Source organism: Anomaloglossus baeobatrachus, chromosome 1 (genome assembly GCF_048569485.1).
Source record: "Anomaloglossus baeobatrachus isolate aAnoBae1 chromosome 1, aAnoBae1.hap1, whole genome shotgun sequence".
Lineage (NCBI taxonomy): Eukaryota > Metazoa > Chordata > Amphibia > Anura > Aromobatidae > Anomaloglossus > Anomaloglossus baeobatrachus.
Genome location: NC_134353.1, coordinates 708,798,430 through 708,825,746, shown reverse-complemented (window position 1 = coordinate 708,825,746; position 27,317 = coordinate 708,798,430). Strand labels below are relative to the sequence as shown.

Here is a 27,317-nt window from a genome sequence, read left to right as displayed (position 1 = left end):
CGACGTCGCTGTGGCTGGCGAACCGCCTCCTTTCTAAGCGGGCGGTTCGTGCGGCGTCACAGTGACGTCTCACGGCAGCCGTCCAGTAGAAGCGGAGGGGCGGAGATGAGCGCTTGGAATATCCCGCCCACCTCCTTCCTTCCTCATTACCGGTGGAGATAAGGAGATGTTCGTCGTTCCTGCGGTGTCACACATAGCGATGTGTGATGCCGCAGGAACGATGAACAACCAGCGGCATGCACCACCAACGATATTATGAAAAGGAGCGCCGTGTCAGCGATCAACGATTTTTTACGTTTTTGCAATCGTTGATCATCGCTCCTAGGTGTCACACGCTGCGATGTTGCTAAGGACGCCGAATGTGCGTCACTAACGACGTGACCCCGATGATATATCGTTAGCGATGTCGCAGCGTGTAAAGCACCCTTTAGAGTCAGCAGAGACCTGTAGTTCAACAGTAAATAAAATGCACGCCATGCAGAATAGCACATACTATACAGTAAGCAGAGACATGATTTCTATGTAGAGTGCCAAGGCGCTTTGCAGCTGGTCGCCCACAACTACAACCCTGTGGCACTCTACATAAGAACGAGTTATGGATAAAAGAAATAGTCATGGCAGTCTAGGCCAAATGTAAAAGAAAAGGTAAAATGAATGACTATGATCAGCGAGGACATCACTTGTGAGAGCCAGTACAGTATTCACATATATGGTCTGCAGAGCACTGGTGCAAAACTTATATTACCATTATATGATCAATGTGTGGGGCTGATAGTCCAAATACAAAGGTTTTGGTTAAAGGGGTTACCCACTACTCGAACAGCCCCTTTTCAATTTCTATGCTTACCCCTTGGTAACATAATAACACATACTCACCACCAATGCTGATGCAATTCCAGTGGTGTCAGCACTTGTTCTCTTGGGGATAACAATGTTACATGATCCCTGCAGCCAATCAGCGCTGGCTTCACTTTCATCACCTTCGGCCAAACCACATACATCTGGTAGAAGCAAGAGTTACTGTTCTCTCACTTACACCGAGATGTATGTGATTTGTCCAAAGGCGAGGAGAGCGATGCCAGAGCTGATTGACCATAGGGATTGCGTGACACATCAAAGTCACGAGATCCCTGGGAGATCGGAGGTGAATAAAAGGGTTATTATTGGGGACAAACAGGTGTTGTATAAAATATTTAATGATTAGTGTGGTGGTGTTATCACTACTGTATATGCTGATAATATTTGGTTATGGTCTAGTAGTAATTGTCTGTTATATTGCAATATTATTATTAGATCTTATATATAGTATTACTGTGAATATATTTCAACAGGTTGGATAATATAATTAATGGAGACCCCAATTTGGGAATGGGGACAGAGCTCGCATGGACCTGTGTGTTTTTAAATGCCAGGGCTGAATTTTCCTCGTCCCTGTATGCAGCACTATTTTTGCTGTTAAAGGTGATGGAATGAGCTCTAGGGGCTCTGACACAGATGTGAATACAGCCTAAAATCGGTATGATCTTATTTGCAATTTTGATAAAAACTGAATATTTACCAGCCTCATAACTCTCACTAAGTTTTTATTTAATAGTAACACAATTGTATTCATTGTAAAACTAAACACGGAATCTGGACAAAATATTGCTACTGATGCAAAGCAACCCTGACCAAGGCCTGTGAGTCCTGGCATTTCTAATAGTAATAGGGAGAAAATGTAAGGATTTTGTATTTGTTCCTGTTATTGATAATTTTTATTCTCATCAGCTGTTATCAGGAGTAGAGTTGAGCGGACTGTGAATAATCCGGGTCAGGCGGATCCGCGGCGGGTTGATAAAGAAGTCCGGATCCGATGCGGAATTCGGCACCATATATGTCAATGGGAAGTGGAATCCGGGACGAGAGGAGAGAGAGAGGAGAGAGAGAGGAGAGAGAGAGAGGAGAGAGAGAGGAGAGAGAGAGGAGAGAGAGAGGAGAGAGAGGGGAGAGAGAGAGAGAGAGGAAAAAAATAAAACGGATCCGGATCGTGCACCCGGAATCCCGCGTCCGGGTCTGACTCGGATCTGCCGCTCAAACCGTGCGGATCCGGATTTTGCCGATCCGGGTCCGCTCAACACTAATCAGGAGTCATCTCTGTTCTTGCTTCCTTGGAGGATGATGATGGATGCAGTGATTCTCTTTTGCCTTCTCCACTTAGCTCTTCTGTTTTTAAACCATACCTGTGCAACGAAAAATAATTCCTTTAATAGATCTAAAACAGCAGTCAGATACCACCGAAGCATAATAGAGCATATTTATCAATACTGTCTAATCCTTTTGGGCCCCCACACACAATAGACTGATGTTATCAAAACCAGCCGACAGTATGTCTATGGAGGGATGCTGACTCTTACCCTGACAGATGGTGTTTGGGGGAAGGATCTTGTATGTCCAGTTTTGGAAAGCCGATCCTTTTGTTCTCGCCGGAATAAGTTGACACCAAAGGAGTTTGACAGTGGCTTTCTCATAGAGAACATAAGAGTGCTTGGCTAAGAAAGTGCTCCTGTGTGTGGGAGGAATCAGAGGCGATAGCTGTCAGACGAACAATATGTTAAACCATCGTTCACCCAACAGCTATTTATTATGTATGGTGGGCTTTACACATCGCTAATTTACACTTAAATGCATAAAAATTGCTCATTCAAATCAATGGTTCCATGTAAATGTCAGTTTAAAGGGAATCTGTCAGCAGGTTTTTGCTACTTCATCTAAGAACAGCATGTTGTAGGCAAAGAGATTCTGAAACTTATCATGTTTATGTCAGATTACCGTGTGCAGCAATTCTGACTTTATCTCAGAATTGAGTGTAGCAGAGCTGGGAGCTATCGCCGCTCACACCAGACTCTCAGTAGAAATTGTGCATTGATTGTGAGGTGACAATTACAGCAGGGGGTGGAATGTCTCCAGTGCTGTAGAGTCCACCCACCTCTCTCTGCAGCTGCTTCCGGGTCGGCACTGACTGCATTCATGAATATTCATGAGCCGGCCAGGAAGCTGCAGAGAGCACAGCCTGCACAGAGCGTCACTGGAAAGGGGAGTTGAAAATGTTTATTATTTTAAATGTACGTTTTTTACTAGTACGTGTTTCACGGATCACACCATAGTGTGGTCTATGGGACATCAGTGATGCCAGAAAAAAAACGGACATGTCTCCATGCGGAATCACAGACACGTGTGTACGCCGCAAGGAGACACGGTCAGTGAAAAATCACTGTGTGCGCAGACCCATTGATTATAATGGGTCTGCGTATGTCAGTGATTGTTGTACGTATAAAAAAAACACATATGTCCCAGACTCACTGACGTCTGAAACAGGCCTATAGTGTATACACCAGATTAATCAGAGTGATTCACGCTGTTTGATAAATCCGTCATATATTAAGATTCTCTGGTCAAGTATATACCATCGATTAAATGGCTTACTTTATGTAAGAAATTTGTACTAACATATTTTGTCACATACTAGCATAATTTGGCCCACAGTGTCTCATATTAGGCCATGCTCCTTTACAACAAATCAAATCCCTTTTCAGTGAGACTAAGCCCCTTCTTGCACAAGGAGAAAGAAAAAGCATCTAGAGCAAATAATGAATATGGTGCCTTCATAAAAGTTTTTTTTTTTCAAGAAATTAATTCTTGTTAATTTAGCTTGATAAATATGCCCTAGTGCAGTCATGGCAAACCTTTCACAGGCCGAGTGCCCAAACTGTAGCCCTAAACCCATTTTTTTTTCCGAAGTGCCAACCAATCCTATTATGTAAATAGTTGATTTTAACCTTACCTTTGCCGTCTTCTCTTCAGCAGGGGGCATCACGCTCGTGCATGCTTACCACACATTGAAGCTGAGCCCTTTCCAGACACAGCAGTTGGATTGATGTTTCTGGAAAAAATTGCAGCATATTAGACAGAGATTTTAGCCTGGAATGCAATCAGATTTCACCCTGTAATCCACATCTACATTTCAAAGTCTGAACATCCTGAAATCCCATAAAGACGTACGAGTTGCTCCCCCCCCCCCTTCATTGTGTAGTTCTGTCCCCCTTCCTGGCCACTTTTTGGTAAACATGTCCCCCATCCTGATATATATTTCCTACATTCTGGTATATTTGTCCCCATCATGGCCCCATCCTGGTAAATGTACCCCATCCCGGCATATTCCCCATCCTGGTAAATGTTCCCCATTCCTGGTAAATGTTCCCCATCCTGGTAAATGTTCCCCATCCTTTTAAATGTACCGCATCCTGGTAAATGTACCTCATCCAGGCATGTTCCCTTATCCTGGTAAATGTCCCCTTTCCTGGTAAACGTACCCCATCCTTGTAAACGTACCCCATCCTGATAAATGTCACCCTTCCTGCTAAATGTTCCCCATCCTGGCATTTTTCCTCATCCTGGCATGTTCATGTACCCCATCCTGGCATGTTTCCCCCCATCCTGGTAAATGTATCCCCCATCCTGGTAAATGTACCCCATCCTGGCATGGTCCCCCATGCTGTTAAATGACCCCATCCTGGTAAATGTACCTCATCCAGGCATGTTCCCTTATCCTGGTAAATGTACCCCATCCTGGTAAATGTCACCCTTCCTGCTAAATGTTCCCCATCCTGGCATTTTTCCTCATCCTGGCATGTTCATGTACCCCATCCTGGCATGTTTCCCCCCATCCTGGTAAATGTATCCCCCATCCTGGTAAATGTACCCCTTCCTGCTAAATGTACCCCATCCTGGCATGTTTCCCCCCATCCTTGCAGCCATGTTCCCCCCATCCTTGCGTGTTTAACCCATCCTTGCATGTTTCTCTCCCTCTTTGCACGTTTCTCCCCATCTTTGCACATTTCCCCCATCCTTGCAGCCATGTTTGCCCCGTGATCTGTTTGCCCCGTGCTCTGTTTGCCCCGTGCTCTCCATGGCTGCCCCTGTGCTCTCTTTGCCCCGTGCTCTCCATGTTTGCCCCCGTGCTCTCTTTGCCCCGTGCTCTCCATGTTTCCCCCGTGCTCTGTATACACCGTGCTCTCCATGTTTGCCCCCGTGCTCTGTATGCCCTGTGCTCTCCATGTTTGCCCCTGTGCTCTGTTTGTTTGCCCCCGTGCTCTGTTTGTTTGCCCCCGTGCTCTGTTTGCCCCGTGCTCTCCATGTTTGCCCTGTGCTCTCCATGGCTGCCCAGTGCTGTTTGCCCCGTGCTCTCCATGGCTGCCCCCGTGCTCTCCATGTTTGCCCCCGTGCTCTCCATGTTTGCCCCCGAGCTCTCCATGTTTGCCCTCGTGCTCTCCATGTTTGCCCCCGTGCTCTCCATGTTTGCCCCAGTGCTCTCCATGTTTGCTCCCGTGCTCTCCTTGTTTGCCCCTGTGCTCTCCATGTTTGCCCCGTGCTGGCTCTGTCCCCCGTGCTCCCATGTTTGCCCCGTGCTGGCTCTGTCCCCGTGCTCCATGTTTGCCCCGTGCTGGCTCTGTCCCCCGTGCTCCATGTTTGCCCCGTGCTGGCTCTGTCCCCGTGCTCCATGTTTGCCCCGTGCTGGCTCTGTCCCCCGTGCTCCATGTTTGCCCCATGCTGGCTCTGTCCCCCGTGCTCCATGTTTGCCCCGTGCTGGCTCTGTCCCCCGTGCTCCATGTTTGCCCCTTGCTGGCTCTGTCCCCCGTGCTCCATGTTTGCCCCGTGCTGGCTCTGTCCCCCGTGCTCCATGTTTACCCCGTGCTGGCTCTGTCCCCCCACACCTTGGCCGCACACAGCCTAAAAATAAAAAAAACCCCTCACCTTCCAGCACAGGTTCCCGCGCGGCCACAAGACGCCGGTACTGCTTTCTGACGCTCCTCCATCTCCTAGGCAACAGGCCTGCAGCCCAGGAGAGGAGGAGTGAGAGGGAGGAGAAATGTCTCCTCTGCTAAACACCACTTTGTACTGTCGGCGCGACCACACCGACAGTACAAAGTGTCTCAGTGTGGCGACAGCGCACGTGCCAGCACAAAGGGCTCTGCGTGCCCTGTTTGGCACGCGTGCCATAGGTTCGCCATCACTGCCCTAGTATGTTTGATATCATATCTAATATGTACAGTCATGGCCAAAAGTGTTGGCACCCCTGAAATTGGTCCAGAAAATGAAGTGTTTCTCCCAGAAAATTATTGCAATTACATATTTTGTTTTACACATGTATATTTCCTTTCTAGGTATTGGAACAACACAAAAAGAACTGAGAAAAAAGGCAAATTGGACATAATTTCACACAAAACTCCAAATATTGGCTGGTCAAAATTGTTGCTACCCTCAACCTAATATTTGGTTGCTATTCTGTCTCTTCCTGGTAGCAATGAATTCAACCGCTCTAATTATCAGCCCCTTAGATAACTGTATGATTTTACTCACTCTACCGGCTTCCACAGATAGTGTTAACTCAGCCCAACGATGACTTGTAGGAAGACAAGGAGAAACGCTGTAGTTTTCTTCTAGAATCTTGTATTAAGTACAAAGTAAAGGCAGGTGAAAAGGAATAATCTGTACAGGGTTGCAGACATGTCTCTTCAGTAATGGTTCCTCTAGACTAAACTGAAGGAGAAGGGAGGAGCTTTCTATACAGAAACCAACTAAGGGAGGTACATAGGGACAAACTTCATAGAATCTAATCTACCTAGTAACAATAAGGAATTTCCTGATAGGAGGAAAAATATGCAATGCAAGAATTATATACAACAGATTGTTCCCATTCATGGGACACAACACTCCCCGTCTGAAATCATATGATTTCACAAGTCCTTCTACGACATAAGGAGTCGATCCTGTCCCTCGATGTCACGAAACCTATAACGAGAAAAGAGACAAACACAAAAAATGCAACAGTAATGCACTGAATTCAAGTCCATGCTTGGTTGATGAAGCATTGTCCTTGCGTAAAAATGTAAAAGTAGAAAAATGTAAAAAATAAATCCAAGTTCAACAAACCCATCTTCAGATTGGGGAAGCCGCAAACATGCCAACTCTTCCTCCAACCCAATAATCCAACGGTAAGGTTTTAATCCAAAGGAAAAAGTTCAAGGTTCAATTGGAAACGGACAGTTGTGTCTCCGTACAGCAGGGGAAAGGAAAGGTACGCTCCCCGCCGTGGCAGTGTCCAATGACAAAGTTAGTTCATGTAACGTCCTCCTTTGGTAAAAGTAGCACAAGTTCGGTGACTGGACGAATCACACACATGTGCCAGCCGTGGCACGTTGAAGACTTGTAGTCGGTGAAACAGTGAGCAATGTGAATAAGACAAGTTACGATTCGTACCTCAGATGACCAACTTGAGAAGCGCTCGAAGCGATGAGGTCTCAACTTCTGTTCTGATATCACTGAAGTGTAGCGAGCGGAGACGACCGGTCTAATTTCCTTGTCGGATTCTGGTTCCACCAGCTCGTACATGTTGCCGGCGTAGTTATCGCAGGTCTCCTCGTATAAGATACTTGGAGGTGTCAGCCATATGTTGTCGCCGAGTTTGGATGCAGCAGTGAGTCTCGTTCCTCGGTCGGATGGGTTTTGTTCGGTGGGAATGTGGTGCCACTGTTCAGCATGATCTCTGTTGAGGATATTTTGCGTAATCTCGACAAAGCATTTCTCCATCTCTGGTTGTCTTTCCAAAGTGCGTTTTAGAGAGGAGGACCTTGCGGTTGCGTGCTGGGAGTTGTTTGGCAACCTTGGCCTTGGAGACCGAAAGGGTAATGGGGCTACCCAACTGTTAGAGTCATTTTGAGAGAACTCTTTATCCATAATCTTTATGAATTCTTTGTCTTCTCTCATCGGAGCCAATTTGTTGTCTTCGTTTGTAGACTCGAACGCTGTTGACCCGAAGTCGTCATCCCAGAGATGATATGCGTCCGCGCAGTCGGGAGGCTGCTGTCGCCACCTGGTGTCACTCAGCCTCTCTTTCACCCCGTAGTGATGCGGACATGGTTGAAAGTGAGTGCCGCGACCGTTTGGGAGGATGTGCGTCTTGTAGGAGGAGATCGCGTCGGGACTCTTCATTTTGCCTACGCAGACGTTTCCTATGATCACCCAGCCTAAGTCGTAGCGCTGAGCGAATGGCGCATCGTGTGGCCCGTTGATGTGTTGGTGTACTTTGTGTAGCCGGAGGATGTCCCTTCCAATCAGAATCAGGATTTTTGCACTATGATCAAGAGGTGGGATCTTGCTGGCGATAGTTCTCAGGTGAGGGTGGTGAAGAGCTGCCTCTGGTGTTGGAATCTCTTCCCGGTTAGCCGGTATCTGGTTGCACTCGACGAGTGTCGGTAGAGGTATCTCTAGGGTATTTTCAAGAGATGTTACCACGAGACCACTGGCTCTTCTTCCGCAAGCTTCTGAAATGCCGCTGCAAGTACCTAGTGTATAAGGGTAGGCATTTCCTTTTAAGCCGAACAAGTTGAAGAGTTCAGACCTGGCAAGTGACCTGTTACTCTGGTCGTCCAGGATGCTGTACACCTTCACGGCCCTTTCTGGGTGACCTTTGGGATATACCCTTACTAGGCATATTTTCGCACAAGACTTGTCCCAGAGATCTTCTCCGCAGACTGCGGTGCACGAGGAGGATACTGTGAGGTGGTTTGCAGCTTGGCCTGTACTCTCCCCGCCATGACTTGTGGTAGGAGACGGTGTAGGTGCAGGATCAGGCTGAGATGGGTGCAGCGCTTGTACGTGATCTGTGCTGTCACACTCCATGCACTTAATTGTAACCTTGTGAATTTTCACTTTTTATATGATGCATGCCAATTTCAGATCGTGCTGGCTCCTTTTTCTCTGTTATGACTGTAGTTATGCTACAATTTCTGGTGACTGACCATCACCATACCATGCACGCCTGATTTTGGTTTGCAATGTATTCCTCCTGTTGGTAGCTGTTCAGATTCAGTTACCTCACCCCTTTCCACAGGCAATGCTAATTAAGCACCATTCTTCGATCTGGTCCGCCTTTATCAATGGTTGCTGTCTGGCACTGGGAGGGTCAGTTCTGATATAGTCCTGGTATGTGTAGAGCTTGCTCCACATGCTGGGACCTGGGCTGGTCTCTATCCACAATTGCCTTTTTTGCAACATGGAAGCGGCTATATACAGGTTACAGGTATGTGTGCTCCATTATGGTTCTGCTTTTAACTTTATCTAGGAGGCCGCATGGCACATGAAATACGTAATATAGGTTAGGACCCCCCTATTGAGATTTGCCGTGACGTTGGCAGGGGTGGCTCAAAGAATTTATCAATTATTTGCTAAAAATCTCATTTTTTTATTATAGTACAGTTGGAATAAATCTGTGAATTTTCACTTTTTATATGATGCATGCCAATTTCAGATCGTGCTGGCTCCTTTTTCTCTTAATTGTAACCTTACAGTCCTTGGTAAGGTGTTCTGTAGAGGCACAACACCTGAAACATACCCCAAACCTTTTCAAGAGTTCCTTTCGTTCTTGAAGGGGTTTCTTCCTGAAGCCAATGCACTTCTTCAGGGGGTGTGGCAGTTTGTGAATAGGACATTGGCGGTTCGGATTTTCTGCCTTCTCGCCTTCATTGCCCTTGTCTGGTGCTGACGTTGGTGTAGGTGGTAGAACGTCGGTCTTCTTGACTGATACTGGGTCCCTACGTCTTCTGTCATTTTGATGAGGGCTCTCATATCTGGGAGCTGGTGAAGTGGAGTCGGTGTGTTCTCCACAGGTGAAGCTGGGGTATGCCTTACGTTCCGCGATGCCGTTGATGAACTCGCAGAAGTAGGAGAATGGAGGGAAGGACACTTGGTGCTCTTTTTTATAGTTTGTTCCTACCGTGGTCCACCTTTCCTGCACGTTGTAAGCTAACTTGGCGACTATGGGTTTCACCCCACGAGCGGTGTCCAGGTAGCTGAGGCCAGGTATGTGTGTGTCTGTTTTGGCCAGCTGGAGCTCGGACAGCAGGTCGCTGAGTTCCTGGTACTTTGACGCATCCTTGCCAGATATTTTGGGAAGGTCGTATAGTTGTTTCAGCAATGCATCTTCAATTGCTTCAGGACTGCCGAAGCCTTTCTCTAGTCTGTCCCATGCGGTTGCGAGACCAGTTGTTGGGTCGCTGATGTAGACGGATCTGAGTCTCTTGATTCTCTCAGTAGACCGTGTCCCTAGCCACCTGATTAGCAAGTCCAGCTCTTCAGCAGCTGTAATGCCGAGGTCACGCGTTGCGGTTTTGAAGGCACACTTCCACCCTCTGTAGTTTTCGGGCTGGTCGTCAAACTTTGTGAGACCAGTGTTGGTGAGTTCTCGGCGGATCATGTACCTCGCAAAGTCGGACATGTCTGATCTTTCCGACGTTGGGGGCACATTTGCTGACTGTGTGGTGCTGGTTGCGTGATTCGTAGCTTCTTGGTTCGGGAACATGGGAAAGTATGGAGTGGCGTAGGCGTTTAGACCAGTGATCGGTTTGGTGTGTACAATCTCTGTTGTATACGGGGCTAGAACTACATAGTTGTTGGGAGTGTAGCGCCTTGCCGGCATGTTAGGTTGCATGCAGACATGGGCATACGGAGGTTGCTGATGCGCAGGGTGTGGCTGTGCATTGGAATATGAAGCTGGTTCAGGCTTGAAAGTCTGAGGTGCATTGGACTGAAGGCTGGAAGCTGTAGGTGGATCAGTGTCTTGAGGCTCTGGAGAAGTGTTAGCACTGACGGGAATGTTGATGGTCGTTGGCAGTTCGTCAGTTTGGCTCAGCACATAATCTCTTGTACGCTTAAGTGAGTATTCTGTGTCGAGATCACACAAACTGGCGCTGCCTTCTTGGCTCCCACCCAGAGCTTGCTCAAACACTTTTAGCCTTGCCATGGCCGCCACATATTCACATTCCTTCTGAAGGGCTTCAATTTCTGCTTCCTTGCGTGCAGATTCTGCTTTCATCTCTGCTTCCTTGCGTGCAGATTCTGCTTTCATCTCTGCTTCCTTGCATGCAGATTCTGCTTTCATCTCTGCTTCCTTGCGTGCAGATTCTGCTTTCATCTCTGCTTCCTTGCGTGCAGATTCTGCTTTAATCTCTGCTTCTCTCTGGGCGAAGATAGCGTGTACTTTTGTTGTTTCTGCTTCAGCGCGCGCCTTTATGAGCTGATCGCTGAGGGTTGAGTACCTTGATGAGCCTGATTTGAGTGAGTGCCTTGAGCTCTTAATGGACCTGGATTTGTAAGATGCCGCTCCTGACATTTGCGCAATTTTTGCTTCAGTCTCGCTCACAATGTCGCGCACTGTGCGGTCTCGTTCAGCATTAAGCTGTTGAAAGTCCTGTAGTTCTTTTTGAGACTCAGACGTATTTGTTCTCAGCAGGGTAGACGAATATTTTTTACAAATCTCTTTAAATGTATAAAGCTGTGGAGAGGAAGCGCAGATAGGGTATTACCCCAATAATGTGGGGTGAGGAGGGGGGAGTGAATACTCACCAGATAAAGTTGTGCAAGTCACAACCCCTTTAATCGCCTGTATAGTATTGATCCCGGCTGCAGCCACCCGATGGCAGATAACAGAGAGAAATGGAGAAGGGTGATAATACCGCGCCAAGGATCACTTTTGGAACCGTAAGATTAATGTATCTTTATTGGCATAGGTCTACACGTTTCAGGAGCTCTGCTCCCTTCCTCAGGACCGTGGAGAACCAAGAGACATCAAATCAATCTGGAACAAAATCGAGTATGCCAACAGTTTTTGGCCATGATTGCATGATGTCCACACTTACCAGTTTCAAAACTGGAACATGAATATAATAAATCTACCTTATCCCTGTTACTATGATAAGCTTACTACATTCAGATTTATACACATCCCACAACCGAATAGGCCCAGATTCATTAAAAATGTAATTTTGTATGACAGTTTTAATGAAGTGACCGCTGCCCCAAATTCCTTATAAGAGTTGTACACCTGTTCAGTGAATTTGGCACATATTTCAACTTTTGTGCAAAGCAGAGGCTAGACTACATTTCTGTCGTAAATAATTCTGAATTGTGTAAATAAAAAATGGCAGAGCTGGCCAGCACTGGTGGAAAGGTACAGCGAAATTCAGAGTGCACACACTAAATTAGATGAGATGCTAGTCGAGCCGGAGTGGGTTCCCAAGATACTGTAGAAATATTCACTGCACATTGAAGTCATGTAATAGTGTAGAATTTATTTCGGTGGCGCACACAAAATTGGAATGATATTCAGAGCTTCTTGTTGGTGACTTCTGATGTTTCGATTCAAGACACAGAATCTTTTTCAAACCGTTGCTGAAGAGAAGCCTCATAAGCCTTGGGTGTGCTTATTGGGTGTTATACAGCATCATGAATTGAGTGTGCATTGAATACTACAGCGCTGGAAGAAAAACCCCAAAAGTCATAAAATTTCAGAGCAACTTAAAATTTTTGCAACATTTCAAGTTGTTTCGCATAAACATTCTAGTGTAAACAGCTTGATGCATTACTAAGGCAACGCTCACATCAGCGGTATTTTGCCGCAAAACCGGATCCATTACAAATGCGTTTCAGTTCAATTAATTTCCAATGGAATCGTGGCAAGATGCGGTCACATGCGGTTGTGTGCGTCATAGACAACCGCATGTGACCGCATCTTGCCACTATTCCAATAGAAATGAATTGAAGTGAAACACATTTGTAACGTATATGGTTTTGCTGCAAACTACCGCTGATGTGAGGTGAGCCTAAGCTACGTGTTTGCTTCAAGCATCCAGCATTTTATCAAACAAACCCATTACTCTGTGGCAGGAAGCAGCGGATTTATAGCTCAGTACATCTTTGAGAACCGGTCATCAAGGTTATGCGTAGTAAACTAAAGGTATGGTCATAAAGGTGCTGGTATACTGATTTAATACATACATTTGGTGAAAAAATCCAAGCGCTTTGGTCTCTGTGCATTGGGGTGGCGCTGTATGGCAAGACTATGGGTAGGGTCTTTACCATGGCCCTACACTGCCTCTAATGTCCTTATCCTCGTCATGTCTAAGTTTCACGCTGGAGCCGTTCTCACCCTAATAGGGAGCCCCTGATGAACCCCGATGTGACTTTCGATCGGGGGGAAACGCGTTGGGCAATGTTCTGAGGTGTCAATCTGGACCCTGGTGTATTTACATCATTCATAGGACTTCTAGAATAAGCTAAGTACTATGTTTACATTTTGAGATTTCTATTATGGTTACCTGGCCCTTATTAACCAAATTATATTCCACTGTATGCACCATCTTCTGTGAAGTTTATTCTGCCTTCTGTGAAAGTGTATGATTTGTCCTGCCTTCTGTGAAGTGCGTACCTTCTGATTAATAATGTATACTGTTTGACGTCTCCCAATATATTTTTAGGGAGGACTGTTATGGGACCATCGAGTCTCCAGGAGACTTTTCTTAAGCTGGGGTCACACTAAACGACAGCGACAACGACGTCGCTGTTATGTCACCATTTTCTGTGACGTAGCAGCGACCTTGTAAGTCGCTGTTATGATCGCTGCTTAGCTGTTAAACACAGCAGCCGAAGCAGCGATCATAACGACATGCGTCGCTGTTCTGCATCATGTGCAGAGAGCAGGGAGCCGTGCACACTGAGCGCTGGCTCCCTGCTCTCCTAGCTACAGTACACACCGGGTTAATTACACGATGTGTACTGCAGCTACATGTGCAGAGAGCAGGGAGCCGCGCACACTGCTTAGCGCTGGCTCCTTGCTCTCCTAGCTACAGTACACATCGGGTTAATTACACGATGTGTACTGCAGCTACATGTGCAGAGAGCCGGAGCCGGCGCTGGCAGCGTGAGAGCGGCAGAGGCTGGTAACGAAGGTAAATATCGGGTAACCACCTTGGTTACCCGATGTTTACCTTGGTTACAGCTTACCGCAGCTGCCAGATGCCGGCTCCTGCTCCCTGCTCGCTTCATTTCGTCGCTCTCTCGCTGTCACACACAGCGATCTGTGCGTCACAGCGGGAGAGCGACGACCAAAAAATGAAGCAGGACATTCAGCAACGAGCGGCGACCTCACAGCAGGGGCCAGCTCGTTGCTGGATGTCACACACAGCGATAGCGATGGGACGTCGCTGCAACGTCACAGAAAATGGTGACGTAGCAGCGACGTCGTTGTCGCTGTGTGTGACACCACCTTTAGAGTAACGTTTGCTCTAGTTTAACGCCAGGAAAAATTACCATTGTCTCCATTCTTTCTGTACACAGAAGGTGTTCATAAAATATTTTCACGTACTTCAATAGACATAGATAAGGCATTTATGCACTTCTTTGTACTTATCTGTTTAATAAGATTTCCTTTGGGCATTTGCAGATATATATAAGTGGAACTATTGAGCACTTAATGACTAATTATGTGCCTGTTTTTTGGAGAGTAACAACTCTGTTGATATGGTCCGTCTTAAACATTATAAATTATTGAACCTCTACTGTTTCATTGGTATGTGTGTGTGAGATCCTTTTTTGAGTGTCTCCCATAAGTGCAACCTCCCTCACCTCCCCCTTTCCCAGATCAGCTGCACATTAGACCAGCGAAGGGAAAGTAGGGTGAGTCTTCGTAGAGCGGGGGCGCAACAGCGTTTAGGTCTAGGGTGCCAACCTCCGCGGTGAGGTAGGGCCACTATAGGGATCTATTGGCCATACCCTGGTTGCACTTTCAGTATTGGCTTTGGTACTCATACACAATACTTGATAGTTCAATGAGCAGTACTAACCGTTTGTTCAATAGGGACATTTGAGTCCTCCCCCTTTTTCGCCACTTTGACCTGTCAATTATACAGAAAGGTCTTTTTGCATATTGGCGAATTTGGGATTGTGTGTCCTAGATATGTGTTTTGTTTGTTTGGGGTTTGTTTTAACTGCATTAATAAAATTGTAATTTTAAGGGATTTTGTTCTTTGGTCTACTTATGTGTTCGGCTCTTGCCCAGATTGATCTTGTGGTGGTCTTCAGTAAAATAGTGTCGGTAGCAGCACATACACAAAATGAACTCTTGGCAATTTTCAGTAAAGTGGTGTAGATTGAGATCTCAGCTCATTGAGCTGAGTTCTAAATCTGCACTTGCAATGGCACCGCCGCTATTTTACAGAAGATTGCCAGGAGATCAATCTGCACAAGGATGACACCAGTGCGAAATTTAAGTAAGGAAGTGGATAAAGACACCAGAGGCAGCAGAGGGGCCATGGAAGAGCCAAAGACCCTACCCACAGTCCTGCCTGAATGCACAGAGACCAAAACTTCTAATGATCATTTGAAAAAGCCAGGTTATGTATTTCGCTGCAGAATCTATTTATTAAATTAGTATACCTTTCATTTACTTTTCATAGCCCTGATGACAGGTTTTCTTTAAAATTTAGTTGTGGTTCTTGTAGTACCTAATGTACGTGTTGTTGTCAATAGAATTAAACCCCTCAATTTCAACACCGAGAAGGAGAAGTCATGGAATTATGGAAATCACACGATAGATAGATGGATAGATAGATAGATAGATAGATAGATAGATATGTTAATAATATGCAAATAATGACAAAATGGAAACAATTTTCAAAATATGTTGATTTTTTTCAGGATCCAATATAAGTACTACAGAAAAAAATACATGCACTTACACACCTCGGCATTGTATCAGTGAACTTAATGGTTGTTTGAGGAATGTTCTAACACACTGAATGCCGTTGGACATGTAATTCATCAAGATTCACTGCTGGCAGCTCCCTTTGTAATTGCTGACCAAAAACATCCTAGATTTGCTTGATGGGTGAGAAGTCCAAAGATGCTGAAGGAAATGGTAGTATGATTACATCTTACAGGCTTCTCACAATTGTCATATTGAAAAACGGCTCCTGGTACACTTTAGACAAATAACTGTACCACTCATTGCACAATCTAATCAATGTAACGCTGAGCTGTTTGTGTACCTGGAATGAAGACTAGAATGGTCTGGCTAACATACATTTTGCTAACCCACACCATAATGCTAGGATAAATGGTGGTTTGACCTTCCCTCGTGAAAGGCTCTTGATGGAATTGCCCAGGTGATATCCAGACCAATTTCCAGCTATCATTGAATTCAAGACAAAAGCAACACTCATCTCTGAAGAGGATAGGTTCCAATGCAGCCTCCATTGCTGTCTTGCTTTGCAGCATGATAGCCTTTAAGAGCAGGACGTGAGGTCAATGAAACACCAATACCTGAATATCAGTTGTCATGCAAACCAAAACTGATGGTTTGTTAGACGCCTCAGACGTGGTATGTGACATCCAATTTCACTTGCATTACAGAATGGATCAATCATAGAACCAGCATTACGGCCATTTTTCCAAAGTGTCCGATGACGGAGTTGTTTTCAACACAAAAATGCCAGACCACATGTTTCTCATGTTACCATGAGCAGCCCGCATAGCCTAAACATGCTACCAAGGCCTGCAGAGTCTCGAGATTTTTCTCCCTTCAAGCATATCTTGGACATCATTGGACGGCAATTGCAAAGGGAGCTGCCAGCAGTGGATCCTGATGATTTATGTGTCCAGCATGGCAGAACACTTTTCAGACAACAATAAAGGCCCATTCACACACAACGATATCGCTAACGAGATGTCGTTGGGTTCACGGAATTCGTGACGCACATCTGGCCTCGTTAGCATCGTCGTTGCGTGTGAAACGTATGAGCGACTGCTAACGATCAAAATTACTCACCTAATCGTTGATCGTTGACACGTCGTTCATTTTCAAAATATCGTTGCTTGTTCTGGATGCAGGTTGTTTGTCGTTCCTAAGGCAGCACACTTCGCTATGTGTGACACCCCAGGAATGACGAACACCGTACCTGCGTCCTCTGGCAAGGAGGTGGGCGTGTCTTTCATGCGGCTGCTCTCCGCCTCTCCGCTTCTATTGGACGCCTGCCGTGTGACGTCGCTGTGACACCGCACAAACCGCCCCCTTAGAAAACAGGTTCGCACAGTGATGTCGTTAGGAAGGTAAGTCCGTGTGATGGGGCCTAACGATATTTGCCCGTGACGCACAAACGACGTGGGCGGGTGCTTTCACGAGCGACATCACTAGCGATGTCGCTGCGTGTAAAGCAGCCTTTCGGCAGCATAGCAGTGAATTCACTCACAGCTTTGGGTGGTGGAGATCTGAGGGTTGCAACACAACCACATTAGCTGTTATTACATCCAAACCCAGTATTGTGATATTGCAACTTTTGTCTGTGTGACATGTTTTGCAGCCAGTCATTGTGGTGTTACTCCAGCCATTCAGATGTGCTATTTTCACATGTTGTGTCTGTGTTTTTCACTGATAAAATACATATCCATTATTGTCTACGGGGTTATTCACATGCCGGAGATTTTTTTGGAGACTGTGTCAGCAAAAGAAAACATTAGAAAATGGCCTTTTGTAATCTGAGTCACATTCCCCCATTTAATTGACTGAATAAAAAAAACCAAAACAAGACATTACGCATCAGTGTGTCATCCAAGTGGTTTTTACTGTTTAATAAGTAGAAGCTTCGATTTTGGTAAAGTGGTCTTTTCATATGGAAAAAACAACCAAATGCCACACTAATGGTAAAAGTGACCAAATAGACCAAAAATGTATAAAGTTGAATAACTTCATTGCTGAAAATATCATGTGCATACTTAGACCTCCTTAAAATCACAAATGCTTCCCCTCCCCCTCTACTAACTGTATAAGGGGCCTAATTGCTTTTCAGCAGTGAATAAAAAATATAATACCTGCCAGTCTGGCACCAATCCTGCAATGTCGGTGCTCTTCCTCCTATGCTCATATCATTATGTCACATGACTGCTACAGCCAATCAGTAACCGCTGCAGCTTTCACTTTTCCATCAAAGCAGAACTCCACAATTGTGAACGCTGCAGCCAATCAGTGGCCATGTGACATAAAGTCATGTGACGTCTGAGAGATATCGCGCCAACATGACCAGAACAACGGTAAGTATTAAGGTTTATTATTTTGCTCTTTGCTTTGCTGCTGAGTTAATCACTTAAGTTTGCAAACTCTCTTCCTGATGGGTTACTGTATGGTGGGCTCTTTAATTTTTTAATTGGGAATTCTATCACTTTCCTTTACCCCTCTAATACTTGTGTGTGAATGCAATCTTTTTGGAGATCTCAGATTTACATTCAAGTTTATGTTAATGGTAGCATATTTTCTATGCCTTTCATAAACCTTATAAACGGTATTACCTGCCCATTTTATCCATTGCCAGGTTTTCACCATACATACTTTTCCTATCTGGTAGAGTATTGTTGTTTTTTTTCTCTACAGTCTACATTACCTCCACTCTCTCCTCTCTGAGATGGATTCGGCCAGCTAGCTGTTCTCGAGCAATTACATCTGGATACTGGTTTTGGTGGAAAGTTTCTTCCAGAGCCTGTAACTGTTCTTCTGTGAATATTGTGCGGTGACGACGAGTTCTGCGCTGAATGACTGGTAGACGATTGATTGCTTGAACTCCATTTTGAATAGGTTTTCCTCTATCTTCAGGGACTGTATGAACCATCTGTACAGGCCAGTGTAACTGAGAGTCTGTGTTATATTTGTATTTTGAGAAAAAAAAAAACAGTTGTCAAAAGTTTTAACTTACATGTAAATAATACATAAAAAGCAAAATAGATTTTCAATTACAGGGCTGATGTGATCCTTCAATATGATAAAATTATTGAAATAGTTTCCATTTTAAGCATTCATTTCAAATAGAAAGAAAAACCTGGCAGCCAGGTAAGCATACTATGAGAGAATGAGTATCCACAATCAAGGTCATGTGAGCATATAAGTAGCAGTCACATCCTTGGCCATGAAATCAAGGCTAACAGAACCAATAAGCTAATGGTATGTATATAATATGTATGTATATATATATACAGTACAGACCAAAAGTTTGGACACCTCATTCAAAGAGTTTTCTTTATTTTCATGACTCTAAAAATTGTAGATTCACATTGAAGGCATCAAAACTATGAATTAACACATGTGGAATGAAATACTTAACAAAAAAGTGTGAAACAACTGAAAATATGTCTTATATTCTAGGTTCTTCAAAGTAGCCACCTTTTGCTTTGATTACTACTTTGCACACTCTTGACATTCTCTTGATGAGCTTCAAGAGGTAGTCACCGGAAGTGGTCTTCCCACAGTCTTGAAGGGGTTCCCAGAGATGCTTAGCACTTGTTGGTCCTTTTGCTTTCACTCTGCGGTCCAGCTCACCCCAAACCATCTCGATTGGGTTCAGGTCTGGTGACTGTGGAGGCCAGGTCATCTGGCATAACACCCCATCACTCTCCTTCTTAGTCAAATAGCCCTTACACAGCCTGGAGGTGTGTTTGGGGTCATTGTCCTGTTGAAAAATAAATGATGGTCCAACTAAACGCAAACTGGATGGAATAGCATGCCGCTGCAAGATGCTGTGGTAGCCATGCTGGTTCAGTATTCCTTCAATTTTGAATAAATCAGCAACAGTGTCACCAGCAAAGCACCCCCACACCATCACACCTCCTCCTCCATGCATCATGGTGGGAACCAGGCATGTAGAGTCCATCCGTTCACCTTTTCTGCATCGCACAAAGACACGGTGGTTGGATACAAAGATCTCAAATTTGGACTCATCAGACCAAAACACATATTTCCACTGGTCTAATGTCCATTTCTTGTGTTCTTTAGCCTGGACAAGTCTCTTCTGCTTGTTGCCTGTTCTTAGCGGTGGTTTCCTAGCATCTATTTTACCATGAAGGTCTGCTGCACAAAGTCTCCTCTTAACAGTTGTTCTAGAGATGTGTCTGCTGCTAGAACTCTATGTGGCATTGACCTGGTCTCTAATCTGAGCTGCTGTTAACCTGCAATTTCAGAGGCTTGTGATGCGGATAAACTTATCCTCCGCAGCAGAGGTAACTCTTGGTCTTCCTTTCCTGGGGCGGTCCTCATATGAGCCAGTTTATTTGTAGAGTTTAATGGTTTTTGCCACTGCACTTGGGGACACTTTCAAAGTTTTCCCAATTTTTCGGATTGACTGACCTTAATTTCTTAAAGTAATGATGGCCACTCGTTTTTCTTTACTTAGCTGCTTTTTTCTTGCCATAATACAAATTCTGTATTCACCAGACTTCTGCAAAACACAACTGATGGTCCCAACCCCATTTATAAGGCAAGAAATCCCACCTATTAAACCTGACAGGGCACATCTGTGAAGTGAAAACCATTTCCGGTGACTACCTCTTGAAGCTCATCAAGAAAATGCTAAGAGTGTGCAAAGCAGTAATCAAAGCAAAAGGTGGCTACTTTGAAGAACGTAGAATATAAGACATATTTTCCGTTGTTTCACTATTTTTTGTTAAGTATTTCATTCCACATGTGTTAATTCATAGTTTTGATGCCTTCAATGTGAATCCACAATTTTCAGAGTCATGAAATTAAAGAAAACTCTTTGAATGAGAAGGTGTGTCCAAACATTTGGTCTGTACTGTATATATACTATTAGCTTATGGGTTTTGTTAGCCCGGATTTCATGGCCAAGGATGTGACTGCTACTTATTTGTTTACATGACCTTGATTGTGGATACTCATTCTCTCATAGTATCCTTACCTGGCTGCAATTGATCTATGTGCTTCTGGGGAACTCTCCCCCTCCTCCCTCTATCTACCTCATACATATTCTTATGAACATATCATCATGTATATTCTCTAACTACTTCACTGCACTTGACACTTTATAGTTATTACTACCAACTTATATACCTTTTTTGATTGGTCAGTCGTGTTTTATGTTTATCTTGTTCAAATGATTTTTATTAGGTTTTGTAGTTAACAAGTCTTGAAATCATGCGTTACAAAATTTAAGGACATATAGATAGTAATAACAAGGTTAAGAAAATGCACATATTTTGACCCTCCAGTTTGTTAGTTTTGATACATCAAGCAGTATATTTTGTTGGTCAAATCAATTGCTTATTAATTAACTTTTTGCAAATCATAACTAAACAACAAATAAAATTAACAACTTCCTGACATGGATTCCGTAGACAGTCCAGCAAATTTGCGAGATCAAAACATATAATTCTAGTGAGTTTTAGATCAGGAGGTATCAAAGACTAGAGCTTCAAGCCTGGAATTATTAGTGAGCTTGTATTTCTCGAATATAGTTAGTGTTTCCTTAACGTCAGTTGGGCTATATAGTCTGTCGGTGATTGGGCTAGTTTTATGTTTATCATAGCACTGTTGCTCTTACTTTATACATAAACAGTACCTGACTATTCATCTTCTAAAGTGGTTAATTCAGGCTGTATATATTCTTCTGTGACGCCCCATTTTCCAGACAACTTTTATGTTTTGCATGTACCTAATAAAAGTAATATTTGTTGAGACCTTTGTGTTCGTTTTTTTCTCCTTTGGCCTTATGTTCTCACTCGAACGGTCTCATTGTCCTCTTAACCTCCGCACTCATGTTTATCTTTAGCATTTGCTTAACCTCATAACGACGGCCGTACGACTTAAAGCGGCGGCAAAACAGGGTACTTATTCTGTTCCGCCGCTTTAAAGCGGCGGCCCGAAAAAACCCTGTAGCGCCCCCCAGCGACCGAAAATCTCGGGGGTTTCAGCTACCGGGGGTAGCTGAGACCCCCCAGATTATGAATCGGGGTGTTTTTTTTGGACCCCGATCATGTGATCGGCGGTATACACTGTATACCGACGAACACATGAAAAAAAAGAAATGGCCGGTAAAACTGATTTCTTTTTCATCTGACATGATCAAACATGTCAGATGAGAAAGAAATCTAACCCCCTAGTGCCCCCAAAGCCCCCGGTACCGGAGAGTCCCCCCACCCCCACCCCTACCCCCACCGGACATCCAAAATGGCGCCGAAGCGCACAGAAAACTGCCGCCGGCGCCGGCTCTGCAGTCATTTCCCTCCGATCTGAAATGATCAAACATTTCAGATCGGAGGGAAATGTCCTCCCCCTGACCCCTCCTCAGGTCCACCGGAGCCCTCTGGTCACCGGAGCCCCCTCCGGTTCTCCAGAGCCACCACCCCCCTCCCCCCTCCGGAGCGTGGAAGATGGCGGCGCACAGCGCGCGGCCGCCTTCATTCTGCTCTTTCTGCCGCATGTGACACGTCACATGCGGCAGAAAGGTGTCCCCAGGTCCCACTAGGTCACCCCCCGTCACCCCCCCCAGCCCCCTGTTATACGTTACCTGGCTGCTGGTGCTCCGGGCCCGCGATCGCCGCCTCCTTCTTCAATGCTGGCGGCGCATGCGCAGACAGCGGCTGTCAGCTGGATCCCTGCAAGCAGGGATCCTGCTGACGTCGCAACTGCACAAGCTACTCCACTGTGGACCGGGGGAGGGTGAGTGCGGTAATCTGCAGTCACACTCCTCACATGGAGAGACTGCTGTTCCAGAAAATGGGGGGTACGTTCTGTGAGCGTGCCCCTCATATTCTGGAATGAGGTTACTGCAGGTCACTCTGCCCTAGGTTGGACCGGGGCAGTGTGAGTGCAGTATTCTCAGATTACTGCACCCACACTGCTCATGGAGAGCTTGCTCTTCCAGAAAATGGGGGATACGTTCCCTGAACGTGCCCCCCATATTCTAGAAGATCCAGAGTCGGCGTGGGACCTCCAAAATGGATTACAGCGACCAGAATTTCTTTATTTTCAATAAATTGGTAAAAGAGGAATGTTTCGGGGAGTGTTTTTTCAAATAAATTTTTTTTTTGTCTTTTTTTTTTCTATTACTGACTGGGTTAGTGATGTCGGGTATCTGTTCAGATGCCGTGACATCACTAACCCCAGGGCTTGATGCCAGGTGACATTACAGCTGGTATCAACCCCATATATTACCCCGTCTGCCACCGCACCAGGGCGCGGGATGAGCTGGGGCGAAGCGCCAGGATTGGCGCATCTAATGGATGCGCCACTTCTGGGGCGGCTGCGGCCTGCTATTTTTAGGCTGGGAAGAGTCCAATAACCATGGCTCTTCCCACCCTGAGAATACCAGACCCCAGCTGTCCGCTTCACCTTGGCTGGTGATCTAATTTGGGGGGGACCCCACGTTTTTTTTTTTTTAAAAAAACGCCTGGGGAGCCCTCCAAATTGATCACCAGACAAGGTGAAGCTGTCAGCTGTGGTTTGCAGGCTACAGCTGTCTGCTTTACCCTAGCTGGCTATCAAAAATAGGGGGGACCCCACGTCGTTTATTTTAATTATTAATTTTTTGGGGGGCTAAATACAAGGCTAGGCACCCTTTAGTGCCACATGAAAGGCACTAAAGGGCGCCAGCTTAGAATATGCAGGGGGTGGGACGTTATATATGTTTGACATCTATCCATTCATCCATTGTAGCATTTTAGGCTGTGTGCCCACAATCAGGGTTTGCAGCGTTTTGGGCGCAGATTGTTTTCCCTGCGTCCATAGCGCTGCATTGTGCAGTAGAAGCACAGTGGAAGGATTTTTAGAAATCCCATGCCCAATGTGCTTCTTTTCTCCGCAGCATAAACCGACCTGTGGCGCAGCTTCCCGAGCCTCAGCGTGTCAATTTATGCTGCGGAGATGAGTGTGCTCTGCAGGTAGCATAGAACTAAAGTCCACAGCAGCCTGAACCCAAATCGTGGGCATGGGCAGCTGCGTTCTCCCGTGGACAACACTCACATCTCTGCAGGAAGGTTGACACTCTGTACTAGACGCCGTGTTGCTGGATCATGGCCACATAGCCTAAAAGTGAGACATTTGTTGCTACAGCAACATTTTTGTGAAGTACCTGTGGATTCAAAATGCTTACTATACTCCTGAATAAAATCCAGTTTCCAAAATGGAGTCACTTGTGGGGGGTTTCTGCTGTATAGGCACCCAAGGGGCCCTGCAAATGTGACATGGTGCCCGCAATTTATTTCAACTTTTCCAGAATTCAAATGGTGCTCCCTCCATTCCAAGCCCTCCCATTTATCCAAACAGAGGTTTTTGGCCACATGTGGGGTATCCCTGTGCTCATAAGACATTGGATAACAACCTGTGGGGTCCACGGTTTGTTGTTGTCTCTTGAAAAAGTGAGAAATTTGATGCTAAAGCAACAGTTTTGTGAAAAAAATGAAAATTTTCAATATGGCAACCTAAGCTTATCAAATTCTGTGAAGTACTCGTGGATTCAAACTGCTCACTATACACCTAGATAAAAGCCTTGAGGTGTCTTGTTTCCAGAATGAAGTCACTTGTGGGGGACCGCCACTGTTTAGGCACCTCAGGGGCTCTCCAAATGCAACCTGGCGTCCGCTATTGATTCCAGCCAATTTTGCAGTCAAATGGCACTCCTTCCCTTCCGAGCCCTGCCATGCGCCCAAACAGTTGATTTCCACCACATATAATGTATCGCCAAACTCAGGAGAAATTGCACAATAAATGTTATGCTGAATTTTTTCCTTTTACTCTTGTAAAAAAAAAAGCTACCTGGTTGAAATAACAATTTTGTGGTAAAATTTTATTTTTTTTTTTTCATGGCTCAACGTTATAAAATTCTGTGAAGCACCTGAGGGTTCAGGGTACTCACCAAACATCTAGATAAATTCCTTGAGGGCCCTAGTTTCCAAAATGGGGTCACTTGTGCGGGGTTTCTGCTGTTTAGGTACCTTAGGGGACCTCCAAATGCGACATGGTGCCCGCAATCTTTTTCAGGCAAATTTCCTTTCTAAAATTCAAATATTGCTCCTTTCGTTCCAAGCCCTCCCATTTGTCCAAACAAAGGTTTCAGACGACATGTGAGGTACCACCGCGCTCATAAAAAAGTGGGTAACAAACCTTGAGGTCAAATTTTTGGAATTACCTCTTGAAAAAGTGAGAAAATTGATGCTAAAGCAACATTTTTGAGAAAATTATTAAAATTTTCAATATGACAACGTAACGTTAACAAAATCTGTGAAGTACCTGTGGATCTAAAATGCTCACTATACCCCTAGATAGAAGCCTTGAGGGGTCTAGTTTACAAAATGGTGTCACTTGTGAGGGATTTCTTCTGTTTAGGTACCTTAGCGGACCTGTAAATGCAACATGGTGCCCGCAATCTATTTCAGCCAAATTTGCTTTCCAAAATTCAAATATTGCTCCTTCTGTTCCGAGCCCTCCCATTTGTCCAAACAGAGGTTTCTGACCACATGTGGGGTATCGGCGCGCTCATAAGAAAGTGGGGAACAAGTTTTGGGGTCCATTTTGTTGTGTTATTTCTTCTAAAAGTGAATACATTTGGGTTAGAGCAACATTTTTAGGTAAAATTTAATTTTTGCTTTTTTTCATTCCACATTGCTTTTGTTCATGTGAAGCACCTGAAGGGTTAATAAACTTCTTGAATGTGGTTTTGAGTACTTTGGGGGGTGCAGTTTTTAGAATGGTGTCACTTTTGGGTATTTTCTGTCATCTAGGCCTATTGAAGTCACTTCAAATGTGATGTGGTCCCTAAAAAACTGGTTTTGTAAATTTTGATGTAAAAATGAGAAATTGCTGATAAACTTTGAACCCCTCTAACTTCCTAACAAAAAAAAATTTTGTTTCCAAAATTATGCTGATGTAAAGTAGACATGTGGGAAATGTTATTTATTAACTATTTTGTGTCACAGAAATCTCTGGTTTAACGGTATAAAAATTCAAAAGTTGAAAATTGCTAAATTTTCAAAATTTTTGCCAATATTCAATTTTTTTCATAAATAAACACAAAAAATATTGTCCTAAATTTGGTACTAACATGAAGTCCAATATGTGACGAAAAAACAATCTCAGAATCACCGGGATCCGTTGAAGTGTTCCAGAGTTATAACCTCATGAAGTGACACTGGTCAGAATTGCAAAATTTGGTCTGGTCATTAAGGTGAAAATTAGCTCCGTCACTAAAGGGTTAACTTCTGTCTTACAGGCTTATAGTCTCAGTTCTTCCTTCATGGAGGGAGTCAGATCCCAATAGCTTAGGAAATTACTCATAATGCATCTACTTATTGCATAATGTTAAAGTCCAATCTGGAATTTTTGGACTGTAAATTTATACTACAATGTAATAATAACAATAATTCAGTATTTTGATAAAAGTATGGAACTGTAGTTGGAAATAGTATGTTTCTAATTCACAATGTTTGTATACTGCTATCTGAAATATTGTGAAGAAAAGATATAAAGGATTAGATGATAATTGGAAGGACAATAGGCTTTTACATGTGAGGTTTTGTTGGCTTTTTACAGCCAAAACTAGGTTAATGGTTAAATAAATATAAATAGATAGATAGATAATGGATAGATAGATAGATAGATAGAGGGATAGATAGAGGGATAGATAGATAGATAGAGGGATAGATAGATAGATAGATAGATAGAGGGATAGATAGAGGGATAGATAGATAGATAGAGGGATAGATAGAGGGATAGATAGATAGATAGATAGATAGAGGGATAGATAGATAGATAGAGGGATAGATAGATAGATAGATAGATAGATAGATAGATAGATAGATAGATAGATAGAGGGATAGATAGATAGATAGAGGGATAGATAGAGGGATAGATAGAGGGATGGATAGATAGATAGAGGGATAGATAGAGGGATAGATAGATAGATAGATAGATAGAGGGATAGATAGATAGAGGGATAGATAGAGGGATAGATAGATAGAGGGATAGATAGAGGGATAGATAGAGGGATAGATAGATAGATAGAGGGATAGATAGAGGGATAGATAGATAGATAGATAGATAGATAGATAGATAGAGGGATAGATAGATAGAGGGATAGATAGATAGATAGATAGATAGAGGGATATATAGATAGATAGATAGAGGGATAGATAGATAGATAGATAGATAGATAGATAGAGGGATATATAGATACATGGATAGATAGATACATGGATAGATAGATAGAGGGATAGATAGATAGATAGATAGAGGGATAGATAGAGGGATAGATAGAGGGATAGATAGATATATAGATAGATAGAGGGATAGATAGAGGGATAGATAGATAGAGGGATAGATAGAGGGATAGATAGATAGATAGATAGATAGATAGAGGGATAGATAGATAGATAGATAGATAGATAGACAGCCCCTAATGTACACCTGCTTTGGCAAAACTAATTTGTATTTGGTCCTGCCAATAAAGCTTATTTGATTTGATTTGATTTGATTTGATTTGATAGAGGGATAGATAGAGGGATAGATAGAGGTATAGATGGAGGGATAGATAGATAGATAGAGGGATAGATAGAGGGATAGATAGAGGGATAGATAGATAGATAGATAGATAGATAGATAGAGGGATAGATAGATAGAT

General features: G+C 44.2%; 1 protein-coding gene across 1 annotated transcript in view; it reads right to left on the bottom strand.

The window, feature by feature from the left end:
• Nucleotides 1-1,693: 1,693 nt before the first annotated feature.
• LOC142298757 (homeobox protein goosecoid-2-like) overlaps nucleotides 1,694-27,317 on the bottom strand; it is a 28,809-nt gene continuing 3,185 nt past the window's right edge. Inside the window, exons 2-3 of the mRNA XM_075341788.1 lie at nucleotides 18,303-18,553; nucleotides 1,694-2,219 (exon numbers count right to left, since the gene is read on the bottom strand). Of these exons, the coding sequence (XP_075197903.1) occupies nucleotides 2,121-2,219; nucleotides 18,303-18,553 (350 nt within the window). The 3' untranslated portion in view covers nucleotides 1,694-2,120. The remainder of the gene's footprint in view (nucleotides 2,220-18,302; nucleotides 18,554-27,317) is intronic.